A 24,852-nucleotide genomic window follows, 5' to 3' on the forward strand; every position below is an offset into this window, starting at 1 on the left:
TACTCGTGGCCTCTACAAAAGTGTGATTTCTGTAAGACATTTTCCTTCAGGATATTTTCTGCTGCTTTTGGCCTTTCCGACTTTATGAAGCACTCAATTTTGGATAAACTACTGCTTTACAGCTACATATTTGATTCTTTGGTGTCAATATATATGAAAGTAAATGCTAGAATAAACGTCTGTGTTTCCGTATTTCTGAAGCCTTCATTCTGTTGAGTCTGTTTATTCTGGGTTTACTCTAGAAAAGTGTAGCTAGTTGTGTTTCCTAGTAAACAACATATTCACCATTGCTGGATTTGGGGACACAATGTGGGGGTGGGGAGAATACAGCTTGTGAGCTATATTTAATTTACTAGATTATTTTGCATTGAGCAAATCAGTGGTATCCAGACATATTTCAGTACAGATTTCTATTTATCATTTGCTTTGCAGCAGTAGATTAGCTTGGCTGGAAATCATACCTTACTTAGGTTAAATAGTTACTCTTTTTCCTAGGCCTTTCCCCTTAATCTCTTCTACATTTAACCATGGATTTAACTCTTCACCCTATTGGTAGACAGTTACGAGCTAATTTGTAGTTATTACATAAGCAAAGTGTTTAAGTGTGTGAATCCTTTGTTTATAAATTGTATGTTAAAATATATTTGGATTTGGAATTCTACTTTTCAGTTTAGATATCATGAGAAGGGCTATTCACTTGTCTAGGAGACTGTTGTGTTTTCTGTATTATATTTAGCTGTTCTTTATTCAAATAGGAAATAAGAATGCTGATAATTTTCCAAGGAAGGATGTTACTTTTCAGAATTAGAGGAATTATAGGCATACACCTATCTAAATACATTTTACATGGCATAATTTGATTGTCCTTTTGTAGAGATTCCATAATATTAATAGCCATAATCAGCTTTTTCTTGGCCTTGAAAATAATTTTAGGGATGCTTTGTTCTTTATTGACATGTCCAGTAGTTGGTAAGGTAGTGTGGAAGGAGCCTGGTTATTCTCTTTGTTCTGTAAGAGGCCCTTCTAGATTTACCCCATTGCAAGGAGAAGATCTTCCTCAAGGCTTCTATCTTTTCTACATTGCTCTTCTTCAACCCCCTCAGTCCATTATCCCATCATTTCTCATGGTAAATATCTTTCTCCATAAAAGGAACTACTATTTCTTAATCCCTTCCTGGTTCTTGCTATAGACTTCCATAGGATGCACTTGGAACTTTGTGAGTGTCAGGCTTGGAGGGAGAGAATAGGGAAAAACCTATTGATGGTTTTAGTGTGAATCCTCCAATTTCAGTTACTTTCCCCTCTAGATTGAGCAGGAGCTGATTTCTTTACTAGGTTACTTAGGAAGAAAACTTACCTCTCTAAGGCTAGCCAATTCAATGACGTTGGAGGAATATTAGAATTTATTTTTTCTTTCTTTCTGTCTGTCTGTCTGTCTGTTTCTCTCTCTCTCTCTATCTCATATATATATATATATATCTGGCTCTAGAAGGAATTTAATAACTCACATTTAGTTATCAGACATTCTGGAAATTTATAGTCTTAAATTCAAATGTGTTGAGAGGGAAACAATGTAATTTTACTATCCTTCTATGGTCATTTATTTCATTTAGTGGTGGAAGACTTGCCCATAGAGATACTGAACATACTGCTGCTCTCTTCTCCTTCAAAGGTGCTGGCTCAATGACTCACACCTTCCACCAGTTCTTATGTTAATTCCTTTCCAGGCTTTTGATTGAAGAGCATTCTCTAATAGATTTTCAGGAAAGACTCATAGGAATAATATTCCGTAAGTTCTTGCTAGTTATGTAGCAAGAGCTCAGATATAGTTTTTTTAATCTGTAGCCTTTATACTTGAAGGTCACTTTAGCTTTATCAAATATATTTGATATGTTGATTATTTTCCCCAGATATAAGTATGTCCTTTCCGTATGTCCTTTCAAGTTATCTTTTATTTTAGGAGAGTTTTAAAAATTATAGTTTTTAGTATTTTTTGTTTTGTTCCTTTGGTCATTTCTTGAGGGACTCCTGTTATACACACATGTTGGACCTTCTTTGCCTATGTTACATATTACTTTCTCTTGAAATCTTGTCTCCTCATTTTTTTAATTCTGTAGTTTTTTTCTTACCATTTCCTGTTTCTGTTAAGGCATTATCCATTGTGTTTATTCATTCTTGTGTTTCTTGTAACTTAGTCTTCATCCCTAAAATAAGTTTTGATATCTTTTCTAAGTTTTTCCTGAGTTTGATCACCTCTATTTTCATATCTTCCTTGCTGTCAAACACATCATTTCTGAGTATTTTGTAAGTAATGAGGTTTTTCATCACTGTTGTCATTTAAAAAATGATTTTTAGCTTACTTTGAAATATTAGGTCACAGTTTTCATCTTATGTGAGCATGTCTTTCTGGCATGCTTTCATTATTCATAGGGACATCTTTTATTCTTTGTATGCTTTTATTCCCTTACGATAACTTTAGGAAGAATCTGCTATTTTCTGTTGTTCATTTTTTTTTAAGTAAAATGAATTTTTTTGTACTTTTAAATAGGGTGGATAGTTCATGATACCATTTCTGTCTTCAAGGCTCTAGTGCTCCCACTCTTATTGTTTTTGTAAAATGACTTCTAAAAAAATTCTCGATTCTGCTCTCTTCCTGACTCCGTTGTCCAACTTTTTCTCAGCCTTCTCTTTTCTTTGCTTCTGTCTGCTCAATTTTGATTAGACTCTCAGTAATTTCTCTTTACTGTTGGATTCCATGTTGGAAGCAGTTCTTTTTTGTTAGATTTGAGCATAGCCATATTGCTCTAGTATCTCAGACTTTATTGAGTTGATGTCCTCTTGCTTTCACTTGCAAATCAGATCGTGTGGAATCCCCTCCCAGTTTGGCTGCTATTCTAGATTGGCCCTTTACATTTACCCATTAGTGAATTGTGTTCTCTGGACCATCAGAAGCCTGGGTACATTCCTTTGCTGTCTCTCACACAGATGCTGATACCACTATGGCCCAATACTTTTTTATGCTTTCTCCCAACTCACTTATATTTGGTGTTTTGTGGAGATATTTTGTGACTTTATTATGTTGTAGATGCCAATACTCCTTGACTTACAATAGGTTACATCCTGAAAAAAAAAAGAAAATATTTTAAGTCAAATATGCATTTAATACCCCAGTAAACCCATTGCAAAGTCAAAAAATTGTGAGTCAAACTATCATAAGTACAAATGCTTCTTGACTTAGGTATGATGGGTTTATATCCTGATAAACACATCATAAAGTCAAAAAATTCTACGTTGAAATATCGTAAATGTGGAACCATCTGTATTGTCCTTGAATCTTTTGTTTGGCTATTGTCTTAATCTGTTTCGTATTGCTATAACAGAGTGTCACAGACCAGCATGGCCAACATAGTGAAACCCTGTCTCTACAAAAAATACAAAAATTAGCCAGACATGTTGGTTCATGCTTGTAATCCCAGCTACTTGGGAGGCTGAGACAAGAGAATCACTTGAATCTGGGAGGCCGAGGTTACAGTGAGCTGAGATCACACCACTGCACTCCAGCGTGGGTGACAGAGTGAGACTCTGTCTCAAATAAATAAATAAATAAAGTAGCTATAGAATATTATAGCTAGTTTATAAAATTTTCAGACTCAGGGTTAAATTATTTAATGAAATTAAACTATTAAAATCTAAATTTAACTTACATATTAGAGCAGTCTGATTTAATTTTACTCTGCCACTTTCACAAAAAAGAAATTCATTTTTCACAATTCTGGAGAGTGGGAAGTACAGTATCAAGGTAGTAGCATTTGGTGAGGGCCTTCATGCTATGCCATCCCATGACAGAGGTAGAAAGGCAGGAGAGCAATAGAGGGTTGACCTAGCTCTAATAACAACCTGCTCTTGTAATAACATTAATGCATTCATGAAGGCAGAGCCCTCATGGCCTAATTGCCTCTTATTGGTCCCAACTCTTAATACCATCAGAGTGGCAATTAAATTTCAACATGAGTTTCGGAGGGGACATTCAAGTGTAGCACCTTTCTTCATTGCTGTCTGTCTGTCATTAAAATCTATTCTGCCAGCATCTTCATATTGTTGGAATACGTTGACAAAACTTTTATATAAGGAACTGTCTTGAATATTGACTTATTACTCTATTTAATGGACAGAAAATGCTACATATATTACATAGATATACATAGAGATACACACAAACACACACACACACTCCCACACTCTCCATATTTGTCCAGGTAATGGTTTCACTTAATACACTAACAGTGTTTGTGTTTGTGTATCACTGTTTGAAGTGAAACTGTTACGTGGACAAATAGGGAGAGCATGTGAGTGTATGTGTTGGTGTTTTGTGTATGTCTGTATATTTTTGTATGTATGGACATCAATCCCAAGTAAAAGCAAGTGAAAAATTTTAGTAGTATCCTCTACTAGAAGAGTGAATATTTTTCTATTTGTTACCTTTATTTCTTATTAAATAAAAAGCAAATTTTGAGGGAAAATGCTTTTTCCTATGTGTCATTATATTGAGGAAATTATTCCCTACTTTAATTATCAAGGTGTCTGACCAGTAATATTAGTTAGCACTTTAGGAAGCTGAGGTAGGCAAATCATTTGAGCCCAGGAGTTCCAGACCGTCCTGGGCAATATGGCAAAACCCCATCCTCTACAAAAAATACAAAAATTAGCTGGGCATGGTAGCATGTGCCTGTAGCCCCAAATACTCGGGAAGCTAAGGCAGGAGGATCATCTGAGCCTGGGAGATCAAGGCTGCAGTGAGCCGAGATCGTGCCACTGCACTCTAGTCTGGGTGACAAAGCAACCCAAATGTCCATCAATGATAGACTGGATTAAGAAAATGTGGCACATATACACCATGGAATACTGTGCAGCCATAAAAAAGGATGAGTTCATGTCCTTTGTAGGGACATGGATGAAGCTGGAAACCATCATTCTCGGCAAACTATTGCAAGGACAAAAAACCAAACACCGCATGTTCTCACTCATAGGTGGGAATTGAACAGTGAGAACACCTGGACACAGGAAGGGGAACATCACACACCCGGGCCTGTCGTGGGGTGGGGAGAGTGGGGAGGGATAGCATTAGGAGATATATCTAATGTAAATGACGAGTTAATGGGTGCAACACACCAACATGGCACATGTATACATATGTAACAAACCTGCAGGTTGTGCACATGTACCCTAGAACTTAAAGTATAATACAAAATAATAAAATAAATTTTAAGTTCAATTAAAAAAATGAAAAAAAGAGAGCCCATTTTATAACCTTTGTTGTTGTGCTCTTGTTAAAAACAGCTTTTCTTTATAAATTGAGATGTAATAGTGAGTCTGTCTCATTTGATAAAAAATTTTCCAAGCTTTGGTGCTTTAACTGGAAGTTAAATTCACAGAATTTTGTGAAATATTGTTTTCTGATTAGGAATATTTGTGTTCCTTTTGCTTACAATATGACTTTCCACCTTTGGTCAGTTATTTTAGTTGTTTTTGTAGTTGCTAATACTTTGTGATTACTTCTTTAGTATATGAACTCATTAGTCATAGTGGATTTTAGATGTTTGGAATTTCATTAACAGAATTCATTTGAAATTTATAAGGCTGATGAATCTCCTACTAATTACTACTTTGCTAAAGTTCGTTAAAGGACTATCATTCTGCCACCTCCCAAAAAGACGAACTTAAAAAAATCTTTTGCCATATATGTAATTAAAAAAAAAAAGTATTCCAAATATCAGAGCTTCCATCTTAATTTGTTGTGTACTTTTTCAGTGCTTGTTACCAGGCTTCTTGTAGCCATATTAGTGAAGTTTTCTTTTCAACCTTGATGCAAAGATACTCCCTTGAGTTTTCTATGAAAATAGACTGAAGGCCTCCTTCTAAATGTCTTATGTGTCATTTGACATAAGTTTATTGGGTGAGCTGTAACCTAGAGAATCATGCCTAAATAGCTGCCTGACTACATTTTTTGGTTTGTTTGTTTTTCCTGATGGACCTCAGGTTACAGAGTTTTGTCAGGCCTCATTTGGTCAGAAGCATGTTTGTTTCTCTTGTCAGCTTCTTGATTGGTTTCTTTCCAGATTCTGCAGGGCAGCCATATGGTCATTTCTGCATGTTTTCTAGATTGCTTCTGTGGCAGGGTTCCAGGTTTGGTTGATTATTTCAGATTCTACCCACACTGAGAGAGCTTCAGTTTTGCTCTTTGGTTTTATTTCAGATAGCATATTCACAACTAGTGTCCTTCCTGTCACTTATCTGAAGTTCATTTGAATTTGGTGATTTTATTTTACGTGGCCCATGTATTTGGCTAATATTTCAGCATTTTATATGTCAAGGAGGAAGACTATTAATGGCTGTTGAAGTGCTTAGATTATGCTAACTTAGGAAAACTAAATCTAGTAATAATTCTCTTGGATGATAAATATTAATGTACATTAGATTGGGTAGAAAAACATACCAGTCACCTTTCCATATCTTGTATTCTCAGTTATTTTGTTACCTTTTTTTAAAAATTTATTTTGAAAATCATTGTCTATAACTGCAAGGCAAGGAGAAAATTACTTAATCTTAGTAGTGATAATACATTAAAAACTATAGCTTTCAAGGTATTCTCATTACAGAATTAATGAAGTAAATTTCTATTAATAAAATTGAGCTTTAGGAAATTTATGCTTAGCCTTAGTGAACCAATAGCAGGAAAATTCTCCACCTGTATTTATTTATGGCTATTTTTGATCTCAGGTAGATTAAGAACTATATCATTTCCAGATATTTTGAAGTTTAAGAAAAGCAACTTAATGTCTTGTATTCAGTCTGATCTTGATGAATTTGGTATTTTGATTTCAATGAAGATTGAATTAATATGAATAAGTGAAGTTAAACATCATGAAAAACTCACTGACTACCTGTTAAAATAAAGGTTTTATAAAGTAGCTATAGAGGCTGGGCATGGTGGCTCACACCTGTAATCCCAGCAGTTTGGGAGGCCGAGGCAGGCAGGCAGATCACCTGAGGTCAGGAATTCAAGACCAGCCTGGCCAACATAGTGAAACCCTGTCTCTACAAAAAATACAAAAATTAGCCAGACATGTTGGTTCATACTTGTAATCCAGCTACTCGGGAGCCTGAGACATGAGAATTACTTGAACCTGGGAGGCAGAGGTTACAGTGAGCCGAGATCATACCCCTGTACTCCAGCCTGGGTGACAGAGTGAGACTCTGTCTCAAATAAATAAAAAAATAAATAAATAAAGTAGCTGTAGAATATTATAGCTAGTTTATAAAATTTTCAGACTTAGGGTTAAATTATTTAATGAAATTAAATTATTAAAATCTAAATTTAACATATATTAGAGCAGTCTGATTTAATTTTACTCTGGCACTTTCATTTTATAAGAGAACCTACTTTGTTTTTTTCAGACTTACATTTTTGAGGAGGTAGTTTTGTTTTGTTTTGTTTTGTTTTTGTTGTTGTTTTTTGTTTTGCTTTTGAGACGGAGTCTCGCTTTTGTCACCCAGGCTGGAGTGCAGTGGCGTGATCTTGGCTCACTGAAACGTCCGCCTCTCGGGTCAAGCAATTCACCTGCCTCAGCCTCCTGAGTAGCTGGGATTACAGTCGCCCTCCACCACGCCCAGCTAATTTTTGTACTTTTAGTAGAGACAGGGTTTCGCCATTTTGGCCAAGCTGGTCTCAATCTCCTGACCTCAGGTCATCCGCCCACCTCGGCCTCCCAAAGTGCTGGGATTACAGGTGTGAGCCACCGTGCAGGCTCAGGAGGTAGCTTTTATTGTAACTACTTTTAACTTTTATTTGCATGCAAAATGCCTTGTTTGCGTGGTTGGGTCTTTTTCCAAAGAAGCTATAGTGTACTTTGTCTTTCTTACTTTCTAGTGTTCCTAAGCATTCTACCTTAGAGTGTTTTGTATTTAGGTTTTAAGGTTCTTATTGCCATGACCAGAACTTAATTTATTAATAGCTACTGACCTTTTGAAGGAGCTGACTACATGTTTAAATTTATTAGATCTAAAAGTTTAGCTGCTGGTCACAGATTTCAAAGAATTGGTTGACTTTTTTGCAGCAGGATATTTTCTAGAGTGTATAGTCAAGCTCTTAATGTCTCTAAATAGGTTGTTGAATAGGTTGTTGCCCCCCACAATTTATTTTTTGAGATACAGAAAGAAAATATAATTTCTGTATTTTTATTTTTTATTTTCTACATATACATTTCTATTTTTCTGTTTTACAATATATAAAATATTAGCAATATCATAGATATCCAGTTCATAAATAAGCAGCTACACATTACTGCATGCCTATATATTTACCAATAGGGACACTTAGTAAAAATAATTTGAAGACCATAGTTCTGACAGAGTAGTTATAGAAAGTGAACACTAAGGGTAGAGCATGTGATCTTTTTAAAGAGATAGGTAAAGATTCAATGATTAAAAATATAATAAGAGAAAAATTAAGTAAATATAGAGTAAATAAGTAAAAGTATAGATTAGAATATTATTATACAGACCAAGGGACTCATTTATAGATTATTTATATATTTAACTCATTATAAAACATTAAAATGGGCTGAGTATTGTGACTCATGCCTGTAATCTCAGTGCTTTGGGAGCCTAAGGGGAAAGGATTGCTTGAGGCCAGGAGTTTGAAACCATCTTGAGCAACACAGCGAGACCCCATCCCCACAAAAAATTTAAAAATTAGCCAGATGTGGTGGTGCACACCTATAGTCCTAACTACTGTAGAGCTGATGTGGGAGGATAGCTTGAGCCCAGGAGCTCCAGGCTGCAGTGAGCTACGATCACGCCGGTACACTCCAGCCTGGGCGGGCAACAGAGCAATACCCTGTGTCTAAAAAGAACAAGGCTGGGAGTGGTGGCTTATACCTGTATTCCTAGTATTTTGGGAGGCCAAGGTGGGAGGATCGCTTGAGCCCGGGAGTTTGAGACCAGCCTGGTCAACATAGTGAGGCCTCATCTCTATAAATTTAAAAAATTAGCTGGGTGTGGTGAAGCACACCTGTGGTCCCAGCTACTCAAGAGACTGAGGCAGGAGGATCACTTAAGTCTGGGAGTTTGAGGCTGCAGTGAGCTGTGATCATGCCACTCACTGTCCTCTAGCCCTGGGTGACAGAACTAGACCATCTGTAGAAAACACAAATAAAATAAATTTAACACCACCCCTTCAAAAAAACCATTAAAATGGTTCCTATTGTTTATTTACTAAACTAAAAGGAGTTTTAATAATTAAATGGACTACATACAGCTTTTCAAATTGTTTGGAGCAATTTAAGTAGAGGCTCAAGTTATTCACTTAGAATGGCGTTTCCTTATCTGGTTATAGCTGACATTTATATAGGCCTTTTAAATTTAGAGGTCAACTGATAAATGTCGGCTTTGCCTCTCAACAGTTTGTTGTCTTTTGTTTCTTCACGGTGGAAGGAATTTAAAGTAAACTTTAAAATTTTAAACAAATTACTATAAATCAGATAATGGGAGATGTTAATTTTCTGTTTCCCAGTGTTGCTAAAATTAGTAGGTATTGCCTTTATAACCAGGAAACATATTCAAAAAGTTAATGTAAATAACTTCTAGTAGTATTAATAGAACTAGAAACAGTTTATGTATCTTCAAAGTTACCTATGATGTGGGGAGGAGGTAAAGATAAAGGGAGAAGAAACAAACAATAAAACAGAAAGCAATTAGCAAGGAACATTCCAAAATAGGAAAAAATTACATGACAAATTAAACCAAATTTCTTATAACAATAAATATAAGTGGGATAAGCTCACCTTTTACAACCAGAAGGCTCGCTACAATGTTTTTTTCAAAAAGTATAAAAACATACTTTGTTTTATGATACACATAAAAAAATCTTTTAGGATGGGCATACCATGCAAATTAACAGAAAGAAAGCAGAAGGGGGTCATAATATTCAGTATCATAAAATTTCAAAAATAATTAATGGGACAAATTATAATAGTGATGCATATAAGCTGTAATGTTGATGTCAAGAATCTATATGTACCCTTTACCATTATGTAATGGCCTTCTTTGTCTCTTTTGATCTTTGTTGGTTTAAAGTCTGTTTTATCAGAGACTAGGATTGCAATCCCTGCTTTTTTTTGCTTTCCATTTGCTTGGTATATCTTCCTCCATCCCTTTATTTTGAGCCTATGTGTGTCTCCGCATGTGAGATGGGTCTCCTGAATACAGCACACTAATGGGTCTTGAATCTTAATCCAGTTTGCCAGTCTGTGTCTTTTAATTGGGGCATTTAGCCCATTTACATTTAAGGTTAATATTGTTATGTCTGAATTTGATCCTGACATTATGATGATAGCTGGTTATTTTGCCTGTTATTTGATGCAGTTTCTTCCTAGCATCGGTGGTCTTTACAATTTGGCATATTTTTGCAGTGGCTGGTACCAGTTGTTCCTTTCCATGTTTAATGCTTCCTTCAGGAGCTCTTGTAAGGCAGGCCTGGTGGTGACAACATCTCTCAGCATTTGCTTATCTGTAAAGAATTTTATTTCTCCTTCACTTATGAAGCTTAGTTTGGCTGGATATGAAATTTTGGGTTGAAAGTTCTTTTGTTTAAGAATGTTGAATATTGGCCCCCACTCTCTTCTGGCTGCAGATCAAAACCACAATGAGATACTATCTCACACCAGTTAGAATGGCGATCATTAAAAAGTCAGGAAAGAACAGATGCTGGAGAGGATGTGGAGAAACAAGAATGCTTTTACACTGTTGGTTTGAATGTAAACTAGTTCGACTATTGTGGAAGACAGTGGTGATTCCTCAAGGATGTAGAACTAAAAATACCATTTGACCCAGCGATCCCATTACTGGGTATATACCCAAAGGATTATAAATCATGCTACTATAAAGACACATGCACACGTATGTTTATTGCGGCACTATTCACAATAGCAAAGACTTGGAACCAACCCAAATGTCCATCAGTGATAGACTGGATTAAGAAAATGTGGCATATATACACTGTGGAATACTATGCAGCCATAAAAAAGAATGAGTTCATGACCTTTGCAAGGATGTGGATGAAGCTGGAAACCATCATTCTGAGCAAACTATCACAAGGACAGAAAACCAAACACTGCATGTCCTCACTCATAGGTGGGAATTGAACAATGAGAACACTTGGACACAAGGAAGGGGAACATCACACACCAGGGCCTCTCATAGGGTGGGGAGATGGGAGAGGGATAGCATTAGGAGAAATCCCTAATGTAAATGACAAGTTAATGGGTGCAGCAAACCAACATGGCACATGTATACCTATGTAACAAATCTGCACATTGTGCACATGTACCCTAGAACTTAAAGTATAATTTTAAAAAAAAGGAAAAAAAAAGAATATGTGCTAAATAATATAGAACTAAAATATAAAGGTCAAAAATGTGCAAAAAATAAAGAGAATTTTTAGAACTCAATAGTAGTTTAAAGCTTTTAGAGTACTCTTCTAAGTCTGTAACAGATAAAACTGATAATTATTCCTATATTCTATAATTTAATTCAATTGATATATAAGACAAGGAACTATATATTCTGAAAACAAAATATCTTCTCTGTAATTCATGAAACGTTTATAAAAAATGACCATGCTTTTGGTCACAGGGAAAATTTCAGGTAATTCCAAAGAGTAGAAATGGGTTCCATTAGATTCTCTGCCTTCAGTACAATACAATTAGAGCTAAAGTAATACAGATAAAGAGGAAATCTGGTAATTTTCAGATCTTTTCTATCAATTCTTGGGTCAAAGGAAAAAATAAAAACTGCAGTTCTAAGCTATTATCTGCATAGTATGATAACATGCATTTTCTTCTGTTTTTCTGGTAAACTATGTATTCTGATTTCAGGAAGGTAAAGGACAGCATTCAATAATAAATGTTTCTTCACCCTCTGTAAAGAGGAAGGCATTTTGTTTGATGTGAGTTATGACTCTGAAAAGACTTAGCCTTGGGAACCTGTAAATCTGTTGGATTCTATCATAGAATGCACATTAGTAGTAAATTATTTAGGATGGATATATGGAGAATCCTCTATAGTTATCTGTGTAGATTTGGTGTTCAGTGTGATTAATTTTTAACAGACATACTTGTGATACCCCTATGGGAAGGAGAAGTATCATAGTTTGTTATGGCAGATTGATTGAACTGTGTATAATGTCTATAGATTTTGGGTTCTTTTTACCTCTGTCCCTTGTTTGCATCTCTTGTTCAGTATTCCTCTAGGACTCAAATTCTTCGTCTGTGAATGAGGAAGTTGAATTAAAATTTAAAGTTATTTATACATGTTATTTTTGTATAGCTGTGAATAAATTCATTAAGTGAGTATTGAATGTTGGTTCCTATTTTGTCTGTAGGGTTTAAATTTATGCTGTGATGGGAGAGAGAAACAGGCTTAGGGTGCCATGAAAGCAGAGACAGGCAAATATATCTTAGAAGGAAGGCGAGAGGAAAGGGCATGAGGGAAACTTTCACAGAGGCAGTGTGACATCTGAACTGGTCTTGAAGATAAATGAGTTTGTCAAGTAAACAAGAAAGAGAGTTCTAGGCTCAGGAAGTAGAATGTACAGAGGCAGAAAGAATGTATTTTACCTTTGGAAAAGCACAGGCCATTCATGTGACGCTTAGCATGGGATTATGGAGTAGTAAGATATTAGACACTGAGGTATATGGCACCCAAATTGTGAAAGCTTATTATGTCATACTAAATAATATAGGCTTTAAATTAAAGACAATGACTAACCATGGAAATGTTTTCTATTTGGGCATGACACTGTAAAATTTAGTTGAAATGGATACAGGGATAGCAGTTAGAAAACTGGCAGTTCAGGTGAGACATGAATGGGAGTCTTAATTAAAATAATGGCAATGAGATGATATGCAGAGTTATATAAAATGGATAGGCTTCATAGGGTCTGTGGGAGCCCTGGAAATGTATGTGAGATTTAACATGAATGTATTTTCCTTGGGACATGGTTCATACATTTCATCTGATGATACAACAGGGCTATTAGTGTAAATATATATATCACAGGAAAAATTGACAGGATGACATTTTACAAACTATGAAGTTAGATAACTTTAAATTTTATTTTATTCACTAATGACTAATCTTTTTTTTCACTTTCTGTAGCGGACAAGGCAAAATCTCAGCAAGTTCGGACCTCTAGTACAATAAGGCGAACCTCCTCTTTGGATACAATAACAGGACCTTACCTCACAGGACAGTGGCCACGGGATCCTCATGTTCACTACCCTTCATGCATGAAAGACAAAGCTACTCAGGTAAAATCAGGAAATCAAAATCAGCTTATTACCCTGCACTTCTTCTGTTTTGATCACAGTAAAGAAAATGTAATATAATCAAATTTCCCCAAATTTGAAATATATCCAACCAAGGAAGAAAGGAAAAATCCATTGTTTTAAATAAACTTTGCAGTAATTGTTTTTTGTCATCTGGGTTTTAGAAGTTTTGAAATTCTTTAATACTTAAATAGCACATCAGTCTATATTACATGGTTGTAGACACGTTGTAATTTTAAGAATTGCTTTCCAATAGAAATTAAAATGACTGGTAACCATTTTAGAAAATATAATTTTTTAAGAAGAGTTTGCACAGTTCTTGAAAATAATTTATAAAGTAGTAACAAATGCCTAATGAAATCTATGTTGGAGAATTTATTTTTTTCTGTTTGAAACCAAGACTAAAAGCCTTCAGAGGGAAATAGAAATTAACTGTCACATTTTCCCTGTTTTTGGAAGGATCTCCAAGCTTTTGATTTGAAAAGCTTTTCCTCCACATCAGAAAAAAAATCTGAAAACATCTTTATTCATGATTATCTGAGTTCTTGACCATACCTTCATAACAGTAGTCAATCAGCATTTATTGGCATAAAGAAGAATACTAAAAATATAAGAGATAGTCATTGGTTTTAAAAAACCTGCAGCACAGTTAGGTAGATGAGATACACATTTATAAAAATTGGTAAAAGAAGACAGTGTATAATTCGACGTTAGATGAATGGAGTATGTAAATGTGAGGGCACCCAAAGGAAAGAGAACATTTTGGGCTTTGTAGGTTAGGGAAATAGAATAATTAGAGTTTCATGTCTGAAGACTGAGGAAAAAGAGAGAGAGTTTTGGACATGATCTGTAAAACTCTGCTTCTCAGGTTTTGTCATTTTCTCAGGCAAGCTTGAAACTGTGAAATTGGCTTCTTCTTTATCATCTGTCTCATCAGTTCTGTCCTTGTAATATTTTATGCTGCTCTACTCTTTTGATTTCCATTCTTCATTTAGTGAGGAAGAGGGTAAGTTTAATATGGCAGGCAGTGGAATTTCCAAATAGAAATAACTAGGAAAACTTAGAGGTGTGGGCCTGGACAGTTAGAGATCTGGACACAGATAATTAATTCAGAACCATCCTTCTAGAGGAGTTAGATTCACAAATATGATAAAATGTAGGTATAGAAAATAAAATTTAAAAATAATTTAAAAAAGAAAAAAATTTTAAAAATGTACTTATAGAGTATGAAAGAAGAAGGTCAAGTGATGGAGGACTTAGTTTTTGGAAGGGTGCACACACACAAGAAAAAAACTAATATATTCATCTGAAAGCAGCAAGAGGAGGAGGGAGTTAATATTTATTAACTGTGTACCATGTACTGTTTGTTTTATAACCTGTTTCGTTTAATTCTCACAAGACCATTGCAACATCACACAGATGGAAAAGCAGTCACTCAGGGAACTTAAATGATTTATTTAGGAGCATAGAGCTAGAAAGTGTTGGAGCCAGATTTCTAACACAGGCTAATCTATTAACCAATATAAGCTCCATTTTTATTATTACTAAACTGGGATTATAGGATAATACAAACATACATATGTATGTATGTACCTAGTGCTGTGACACTGCACTAAAAAATGGTAGCTATTCTTTTTAGATTGCCAAACCAACATATGAAATGAATGCTATGTGCTGACACTATCGAGAGGGAAACATTATCTTGTTTTTTGTTTGTTTGTTTGTTTGTTTTGATACAGGAGTTTCTCTCTTGTTGCCCAGGCTGGAGTGCAATGGTGCGATCTCAGCTCACTGCACCCTCCGCCTCCCAGGTTCAAGTGATTCTCCTGCCTCAGCTTCCCGAGTAGCTGGGATTACAGGTGCCTGCCACCATGCCCAGCTAAGTTTTTGTATTTAGTAGAGATGGGGTTTCACCATGTTAGTCCAGCTGGTCTCGCACTCCTGACCAAAGGTGACCCACCTGTCTTAGCCTCCCAAAGTGCTGAGATTACAGGCATGCGCCACCACGCCTGGCCCAGAAACATTATCTTATTCGCTCTTCACAAAAATTCTGAAAAAGAAGAGAAGCCAGAGAAAGAGCGAAAGGCTAAGTGAAAAACTGGAATAGTGAAGCCTTAGAAGTCAGAGGAGAAAGCTATTCTAAGAAAGGAAAAAACTGTTGACAGTATCAGATGCTAAAGAGAGGTCATGGTGATTAAGGCCACATTTAGGGATCAGAGGCACATTGTCTTGGAGAGTGTAGTATTGGAGATAATGCTAGAGTAGGAGACCCTACTATTTGAGAGTTAAGAGAGTGATGTGGAGATAGAAGAAAAGAACGCTGGATATGTTTCTTACACGTGTCTGATTTTTTATCTGTGCAGTGGGGTTAATAAAACCTAACCCATAATATTACTGTGTGATTAAGTATGATAATATTGAAGGTAAATTTGGCAAATACTATATACACATTTAAGTTATTAGTAGTATATGTAGACATGCCCGCTTGTAACATTTGCAGGGTCTGCAGCAAATATAAAGACCAATATACTATATGTATGTAAGTTAGATGAACAAATTATAGAGTAAAATACATTTTGTCCTCCCCCCACTACCCAATGACAAATAATCTTCATATGGACCTGGAAGATGAGGTTTAAACTAAGAATTCTCAGATTCTTCAGAGTTACATGCCGGTATATGTCCACATGGGGCAGGCCCACCAGGCCCACTAGGCCCACCTCGTCTGAGCCTAAGTCCCATTCTCTTCCTACCCTACAATCTATTCTGTACTTTAAGCTGGCTTTACACATACACTTGGACCCACCAGTTCTCACATTCAAGTGCCATCCTCAAAAAGCAAGAACCAGGGAATGGGTCTGCAGACCTTAGAAGCCAAGCCTACTGCTGTTTGCTCAGGAAATTCCTGGTTTTAGATTACCTGGAGTATATTCTACAGCCAGGCATGGGCTCATAACGTCCATGCTCTTTGCTCCAAAGGTCTCTTATCCCATGGGGAGGGGCATGGCTGCTAGAAGGCCAGAGGAATTTCTCCTAAATTTTGAGGTCCAGGATAAGGGCTTGTCTGGCTTGCATCTATCTGGGTGTAGGTCATTTATTTGAGAAGTTTGACATTGAAAAGAAGGTAAAATATAGGGCTCATTTTACAGATGAGGAACCTGAGGCTTAGAGAAGTTAAGTAATTTGTACATCATTACATAGCTGTACATTAATATGTGCTACATACATATTACATCGTTATGTAATATGTACGTAGTACGTATTAAGCGTGAGGACAGTGAACCCAGACCTGGCTGATTCTAAAGCGTTTCCTTTTTTTTCTTCAGCTGTCTGTTGCCTTTTATGGCAACCACTAACTGCTAACCTGCTTCTTGCCTCAGAAGCGTAAGAAATGGTCCTTCCCTAACCATTTATTAGTTTAATTGAAGATACAAGAGATGAACATATGAGATACTTTTTATGGCGACATCCATTCCTCCTGGATTAACTGCTGAACTCTTAGGGTGGGAAGAACTTGTTTTATTTATGTAGTGGAATTATGTAGTGGACATTGGTGGAAGGAAGGTGGTACACTCAGCTTGCTCCAGACATTAAACACCTGGGTTGTTTGGCCTTGGTGGAGGGTGTCTTGAGGGTGTTCTTCCTTTTATATTTCTGTTTCAACTACCTTAATTATTAAGAGCTTGACATAAAAAAGTTAATATTGTTTGTATGTTTACATATTAAAAAGAAGTAGCATAATGTTATGAAAAGATTGTAGACTTTGGAACCAGATCATGTATTCAAATCAAGGCCCACTGAGGGAACTTTCCGGGATAATGAAAATGTTAATTAAAAAATTAGTTAATTTTAATTAAGTAAAAATTATTTATATATTAATGGTGTACAGCATGGTAGGCACACACACATTTGAAATGATTACATCAATCTATTTAACATATGCATTACCTCATTTTTTTATGTGTAGTGAGAACACTTAAAATCTACTCTCTTAGCAATTTTCAAATATACCATATATTTTACTGTAGTCATTATGATGTATAGTAGATCACTTGAAATTGTTTCTTGTAACTGAAATTTTGTGTCCTTTGACCAGCATCTCCCAAGGACTCCTAGCCTCTGATAACCACTATTCTACTCTCTATTTCTATAAGTTAAATGTTGTATATCTTTTTTTTTTTTTTTTTTTTTTTTTGAGACAGGGTCTTGTTCTGTTGCCCAGGCTGGAGTGCGGTGATATGATCTTGGCTCACTTCAACCTCTGCCCCTCAGATTCAAGCAATTCCCATGCCTCAGCCTCCCAAGTAGCTGGGAATTAGCTGGGACTACAGGCCCCTGCCATCACATCCAGCTAATTTTTGTATTTTTAGTAGAGGTGGAGTTTCACCAGTAGAGAGGCTGGTCTTGAACTCCTTGCCTCAAGTGATCCACTAGACTTGACCTCCCAGAGTGTTGGGATTACAGGCATGAGCCACCATGCGTGGCCAGTGTTATATGTCTTAATAGAAGTTTGGGTTATGTTGGCGAATTCATTTATCGGAACTTACCCAAGTGTACACTTGTGCATTTTGCTGTATAACTTTAACTTTAAAAATACAGAATATGAACAGAAAACAAATACTGAACTCAGATGTTTAGAGATGAAGTATACTGCTGTCTGCAACTTTGAAATGAATAAAAAATAAGATCATTTGATGGGTGGATACCTAGATAGATAGCTGGTGGAGTAAATAGAGCAAAATGTTATTTAGAGAAGCTCAGTATTGGCTTTATGGGCCTTCACTGAACAGTTTTTTTTTTAACTGTTCTGTTTGAAATTTTTATTAGTAAAATGTTAAAAAAAAAATTCATGACCCACTGACTTAACTGCTTTGTGACCCAGTCTTAAGCTTTCTTTTCTGTAAATTGAAGTTAGTAATACCCGATTTGCACATTCACACGTTTATTCTGAGGATTATAAGATACAGCTTTACATTTTTAAGGCCTGTGAAGAAATGGATCACTGCTGGTTATTTAGAGTCATCTGTTTAGCCTTGTAGAAAGAAAAACTAAAATCCATTTGTGAAATTTAATATTTTATTACTGTAGCCTTGCAGATACAACCTTTTTAAAACAAAAAATGTATTACCAACTCTTAAAATTGAACTTGCAATTAAGGTTACTGTAATAAAACAGTAATGTTTCCTCAGTCTTCACCCCATAGTCTGAGGTGTAGTCTCTGGACAAATTTTAAATTCTGTGTTTGAATGTGTTTTTAAATTTGAAATTAATATATATTCTTTGTAAAGTGGTCAAGTAATAAAAATAACATATACAGCAATAATCAGAGGTATTTCCTACAACTTCCCAGGTATAGTAATGATTAGAGCTATTCATAAATATTGGCATTCTCTCTCCTGGGCACATGATAGGATTCTACTTCTCTGCCCACTTGAAGTTAAGTGTGGTCATGAGACTTGATTTGGGAAGATGCTTTAAAGAACTGGTGCATTCTCTCTGACAGGGAAGTAACTGTTCACTCCTACTCTGTCCATCTGGGTCACTGACAGTGACAAGCATAGCCTTCTTAATGACCCATACATGTAGTATGAGCAAGAAATTAACTTTTGCCGTTTTAAGTCATTTGGATTTGGAGATTGTGTAGTTACTATCCTATAATCTAGTCTTTACTAATATGCAAAGTATAACCCTTTTAAACAAATTTTTGTAGGCCTTTCAGAGCATAGTATGTTATTTTTATTAATTAAAAGCTTTTCAAAAGATTCAGTGTGGACATAAAATCAGTATCAAAATAGAATGAAAAAAAAAACTGAGCACTGGAAGTGGTTTTTTTTTTTCTTAGAGTTTTGCCATTTGCTTAATTAACTTGTTTTCTTAATCTTATTTAAACATTTAAAAATTGTATCTTTAATAGTTTATTTTCCTGTTATACCTTTATTTGAGTTTTATAGGCCTTAAACTTTTTCTGATACAGTTAGATGCGAATTTCTTTGTATGAGTAGTCCATCCAAAACAGCCCCTGGAACAGGCTACCTCAGTCTCAAAATGTCACCTCTTTTGAAATGTCTATTAAACTAGAAGACATGATGGTGTTAATCTACAGAGCTAATTTTCATTAACAAGCTTTCTGCAACTGGATGTATTCAGTCTTAACAAGAGAAACCACCACTGCCTTCTTGCTTCTTTCTTCTTTTTAAATGAGGATTTAAAATGCTTTTGATTAGATTTATATTCTAATAAAATGATGGATTTAATGCTTTTTATATATAACTTGTAAAAGAAAAAAGTCACTTGCCTAAACATAGAATTTCCACTTTAGGAATCTGCTCCCTGCCAAGGTCAGCATCCTGTCATAATATCTTATAAAATCTCTGTGCTTCTTCTCAGTTCTTGCAGGGATGCTTAGTGATATATTTATAGACATTCTATAATTATCCCAGAATGTTTTTAATTCAGCTAAATTAAAAGAAGTAAATATTTCAGGTTATGTATTTCTGGGTTTTATCTGATTTTGTTTTAAAAATAATGCTTTTTGATGGTAAAATAATCCATCATATATTTGATGGCAAAATAATCCATAATATGGAAGGACATGAATAGTAGCCACTAACTCCCTAGGCCTACTACTTAAAAAAAGTATTATTAACAGGTTTTTGGGGGACACATATTTTGACAAATTTTCTGTACCTATAGAAATATATTGTTTAGACGTATACACACAGAGATGGAATCATACTTTATATCATATTACTGACTTGCTTTTTCCATTTGATGGATCATGGGCGTCTCTCCTTATAACATATAAATCCCTACCTCATTTTTTTTTCTATTTTTTAAGTTGTGGTAAAATATATATAACATGCTAGGGAGGCATGGTAGCCTGTGCTTGTAATCCCAGCTACTCAGGAGGCTGAGGCAAGAGAATCGCTTGAACCCGGGAGGTGGAGGTTGCCGTGAGCCGAGATCATGTGACTACACTCCAGCCTGGGCAACAGAGTGAGACTCTGTCTCCTCCCACAAAAAAAAAATAATGAAATTTACCATGAGTGAAAATGAATTAACCATTTTTTAAATGTACAGTTCCATAGCATTAAGTGCATTCACATTATTGTACAACCATTATCTCCATCCATGTCTAATACTTTTTTACTTTTTCCAGCTGAAACTCTGTGTTTATTAAATACTAGCTCTCCATCCTCCCCACCACACCCCAGCCTCTGGTAGCCATCATTCTACTTTCTGTCTCTGAATACACTCTAGGAACCTCATATAAGAAAAATCATACAGTATTTTCCTTTTTTGTCTGGTTTATTTTACTTAGTATAATGATTTCAGGATTCGACATTGTAGCTGTGTGTCAAAATTTCCTTCCTTTTTAAGGCAGAATAATATTCCATTAGATATACATACCACATTTTCTTTATCCATTCGTCTATGGGTGGACATTTAGGTTGTTTCTGCTTTTTGACAGTTGCGAATAATGCTGCTAGCAACATTAGTGTGTGGGTATGTTTTCGAGTCTCGGCTTTCAGTTCTTTTGTATATATTTCCAGAAGTAGAACTGCTAGATCATAGGGTAATTCTGTGTTTAAATTTTGGATGAACTGACGTACTGTCTTCCACTATGGCTGTACTATTTTATACTCACATTAGCAACGCACAGGGGTCCAGTTGTTTTTTGTTGTTGTTGTTGTTTTTTGTTTGTTTGTTTTTTGAGATGGAGTCTCGCTGTGTCGCCCAGGCAGGAATGCAGTGGCACTATCTTGGCTCACTGCAAGCTCTGCCTCCCGGGTTCATGCCATTCTCCTGCCTCAGCCTCCCCAGCAGCTGGCACTACAGGCACACGCCACCACGCCCGGCTAATTTTTTGTATTTTTAGTAGAGACGGGGTTTCACTGTGTTAGCCAGGATGGTCTCAATCTCTCGACCTTGTGATCCGCTTGCCTCGGCCTTCCAAAGTGCTAGGATTACAGGCATGAGTCACCGCGCCCAGCCAGGGGTCCAGTTTTTCTACATCTTTGCCAATATTTTCTTTTTTCCTTTTTTAAAACATAATAGTCACCCTGGTATCTTACTGTGATTTTTGATTTGTATTTCCTAAATGATTAATGATGCTGAGCATCACTTCATCTGCTTTTTGGCCATCTGTATTTCTTTTTTGGAGAAATGTCTATTCAAGTCCTTTGTCTATTTTTGAATTGGGTTTTTTGTTGTTGAGTTTTAGGAGTTCTTTATATATACTGGATATCAATCTCTTATCAGATACATGGTTTGCAAATATTTTCTCCCATTCTGTGAGTTGCCTTTTTATTCTTTTTTTTTTTTTTTTTTTTTGAGATGGAGTCTCGCTCTGTCACCCAGGCTGGAGTGCAGTGGTGTGATCTCGGCTCACTGCAAGCTCCACCTCCTGGGTTAATGCCATTCTCCTGCCTCAGCCTCCCGAGTAGCTGGGACTACAGGCACCTGCCACCATGCCCGGCTAATTTTTTGTATTTTTTAGTAGAGATGGTGTTTCACCGTGTTAGCCAGGATGGTCTTGATCTCCTGACCTCGTGATCCGCCCGCCTCAGCCTCCCAAAGTACTTGGATTACAGGCGTGAGCCACCACGCCTGGCCAGGTTGCCTTTTTATTCTTTTGATAGTGTACTAGTTTTTAATTTTGATAAAGTCCAGTTTATCTATTTTTCCATTTGTTGCCTGTACTTTTGTTGGCATATTCAAGAAATCCTTGCCAAATCCAGTGTCAGGAATCTTTCTTCTTATTTTCTTCTAAGAATTTTAGCCTTTAAGTTTATGTCTTTGATCCATTTGAGTCCATTTTTGTATAAGGTAAGAGTCCAACTTCGTTCTTTTGGATGTGAATATCCAGTTCTCCCAGCACCAGTTGTTGAAAAGGCTGTCCTTTTCCCATTGAATGGCCTTGACACCGTTATCAAAAATCAATTTACCGTATATGCTAGGGTTTATTTCTGGCTGCTGTATTTATCACAGTGGTCTGTGCCTTGTGGCTTTTTGCGTTATGCCATAATTGGGAAAGATTTTTTCCACTCCAAGTTAAAAAATTTCATTTAAACTATATTTTCTTTTAATATTTTATGTTTCTTTTTAAATATTTGTGTCTTTGATATTTCTGGAGTTTATTTTGATGGAAGGCATGAGGTGATATCCAGCTTTATTTATTTTTCAAAGTGACTAACAGTTGATAAAGAGTTTATCTTTTCCCTGCTGATTTGAGATATTGTTATATCATAAATTTCCATTCTTATTTGGATCTCTTTCTGGCTTCTCTATGCTATACTATATACCATTAATATCTTTTTTAATACTGAATGATTTTAATTTGTATTGCTTAGTAATTCATTTTAATAATTTGTATGGCTAGTCTTGCGTATTTATTTTTCTCAGTTAATTTTATAATTTGTACAATTCCTCAAAATGTTTTATATTACAATTAAATATGAATTCAGGGGAATTGTTACCATATTGAATCTTATCCAAGAAAGGGGTATATCTTTTTATTCATTCAAGTATTATGTTTGCCCTTCAGAATATTTTACAACTTCTTATTGGAACAACACATTTCTTGTTAAACTTATATCTAAATATTTTGTCTTTTTTGGTTGCTGTTGTAATTAGGATATTTAATATCTAATTTACGTACAGGACATCTTCAACTTGACTTTTCTTGTTTCTAGTAATTTTTAGGTAATTTTCTTTGGTTTTTCGGTTGTACGATCATCCAAATAGTAATTCTACATCCTTTTCGTTATTTATTTCTTGGTATGTGTCCTCTTTTGGAATTGCATTTGCTGCCACTCCCAGAACCATGTAAACTAACAGTTATGGTACTGAAGGCCTTGACTTTTTTTTTTTTTTTTTTTTTGAGACGGAGTCTTGCTCTGTTGCCCAGGCTTGAGTGTAATGGCACTATCTTGGCTCACTGCAGCCTCCACCTTCTAGGTTCAAGTGATTCTCCTGCCTTAGCCTCCCGAGTAGCTGGAATTACAGGCGCCTGCCACCATGCCCAGCTAATTTTTTAATTTTTTAGTAGAGACGGGGTTTCACCATGTTGGTCAGGCTGGTCTCAAATTCCTCAGGTGGACCTCAGGTGATCCACCCATCTCGGCCTCCCAAAGTGCTGAGATGACAGATGTGAGCCACTGCACCCGGCTGCCTTGGCCTCTTTCTTGACTCTAATGGTAATGTATCTAGTTTACTCACTGGACAAGGTATACTGACATTTGCTGTGAGGCATGTGTGCTTGTTATACGTAGAGTACACATGCTTATTTTACTAATGGTTTTTCTTGTTTTAATCAGGAATAATAATTTATGTGGAAAATGCCATTTCATCAGTGAATATGTTTGTTAATTTTATATTTGTTTATTATTCAGCAGTGAGTTCTTAATTTTTTTCATGAGCCTTAGAGTATTTTTACACTTGCTTCATAAACAGGTTTTGCAAGATTTCCTTCCTCTGTGCTCTAGCATAACACAGTATAAATATCATCTGAATTCTGTCACTTGGGTCTGAAAGGATTTTACCTAAGTAACTTACTAGCCTAGTATGTTTTTGGATTGTAGCACTTTAGAAAATTTTCTTAATTTCTTCCATGGCACTTGGTCTCTTGGTTGATATCAGGGAGAGATTTCAAAACTTGTATTCTCTGAGGGGTGAGAGATGGGATGGTTAGATCTTAAATAAAATTACATATACTGATACTTCCCTTTCTCCAGGTGATGTTATTATTATATTTGGTATTTTATTGTTTTAAATTAATTTTTAAAAGTTAAACTATGAAACATGAGACATGCCAAAAGCACATAAAGCAGTTTCTCTTAATCTCATTAGACTTCAGTGTATGGAGTTTTATGATCCTGCCTCTGTGTCAGCATCTTTCCCTAGAAATCTATTTGTTTTTATTTGTTTTTAAGAAACAGATCCAGACTAAGTACTTAGCATTTGGCTTTAGGCAACATTCAATAAAGTTAACTAACTCGGAACTAAAACATATATATTCTTTTCTGTTGACGTCATATTTAAAGTACCTAGCCTTTTCCTCCATTCCTGAAAAGAGCTTGGTTAGGGAGGACTTTAGTCAAAGGAATAGATGATGCACCTCAAATACTTACTGATATAAAAAATAACTTTCAGTTTTATCACTCTGATCAGAAATTCATTTCCTGACCAAAAGTCACACTTTATACAGCTGTCTGAGTTTCCTGTGCCCTTGTCAAAGGGCTTGCTGTTGAAATATATTTAAGAAACAGCAGTTGCTGAAACATTTTAGGGGCTGGGGGACTTCTTCATGAAATGGAAGCAAGACTGAAGATTTGACTGTTTTTGCCTCTTAGATTGCATTCTAGGGGTCTAAATTATTTTTTATGGAGCTGGCCCCTGACTGGCTGTTGAGATCACCTTTACTTTTTCTCTCAGCCATCATCTAATTATGAGACAGAGGATTGTA

General features: G+C 35.8%; 1 protein-coding gene across 5 annotated transcripts in view; it reads left to right on the forward strand.

Moving 5' to 3' along the window:
- Positions 1-24,852, forward strand: part of GLCCI1 (glucocorticoid induced 1) — a 119,873-nt gene that overhangs the window by 21,446 nt on the left and 73,575 nt on the right. For all 5 annotated transcript variants that reach the window (XM_031012841.3, XM_055347209.1, XM_055347208.1 and 2 more), the window contains exon 2: positions 13,216-13,367. In XM_031012841.3, the coding sequence (XP_030868701.2) occupies positions 13,216-13,367 (152 nt within the window). The remainder of the gene's footprint in view (positions 1-13,215; positions 13,368-24,852) is intronic.

Source organism: Gorilla gorilla, chromosome 6, assembly GCF_029281585.2.
Source record: "Gorilla gorilla gorilla isolate KB3781 chromosome 6, NHGRI_mGorGor1-v2.1_pri, whole genome shotgun sequence".
NCBI classification, from domain to species: Eukaryota; Metazoa; Chordata; class Mammalia; order Primates; family Hominidae; genus Gorilla; species Gorilla gorilla.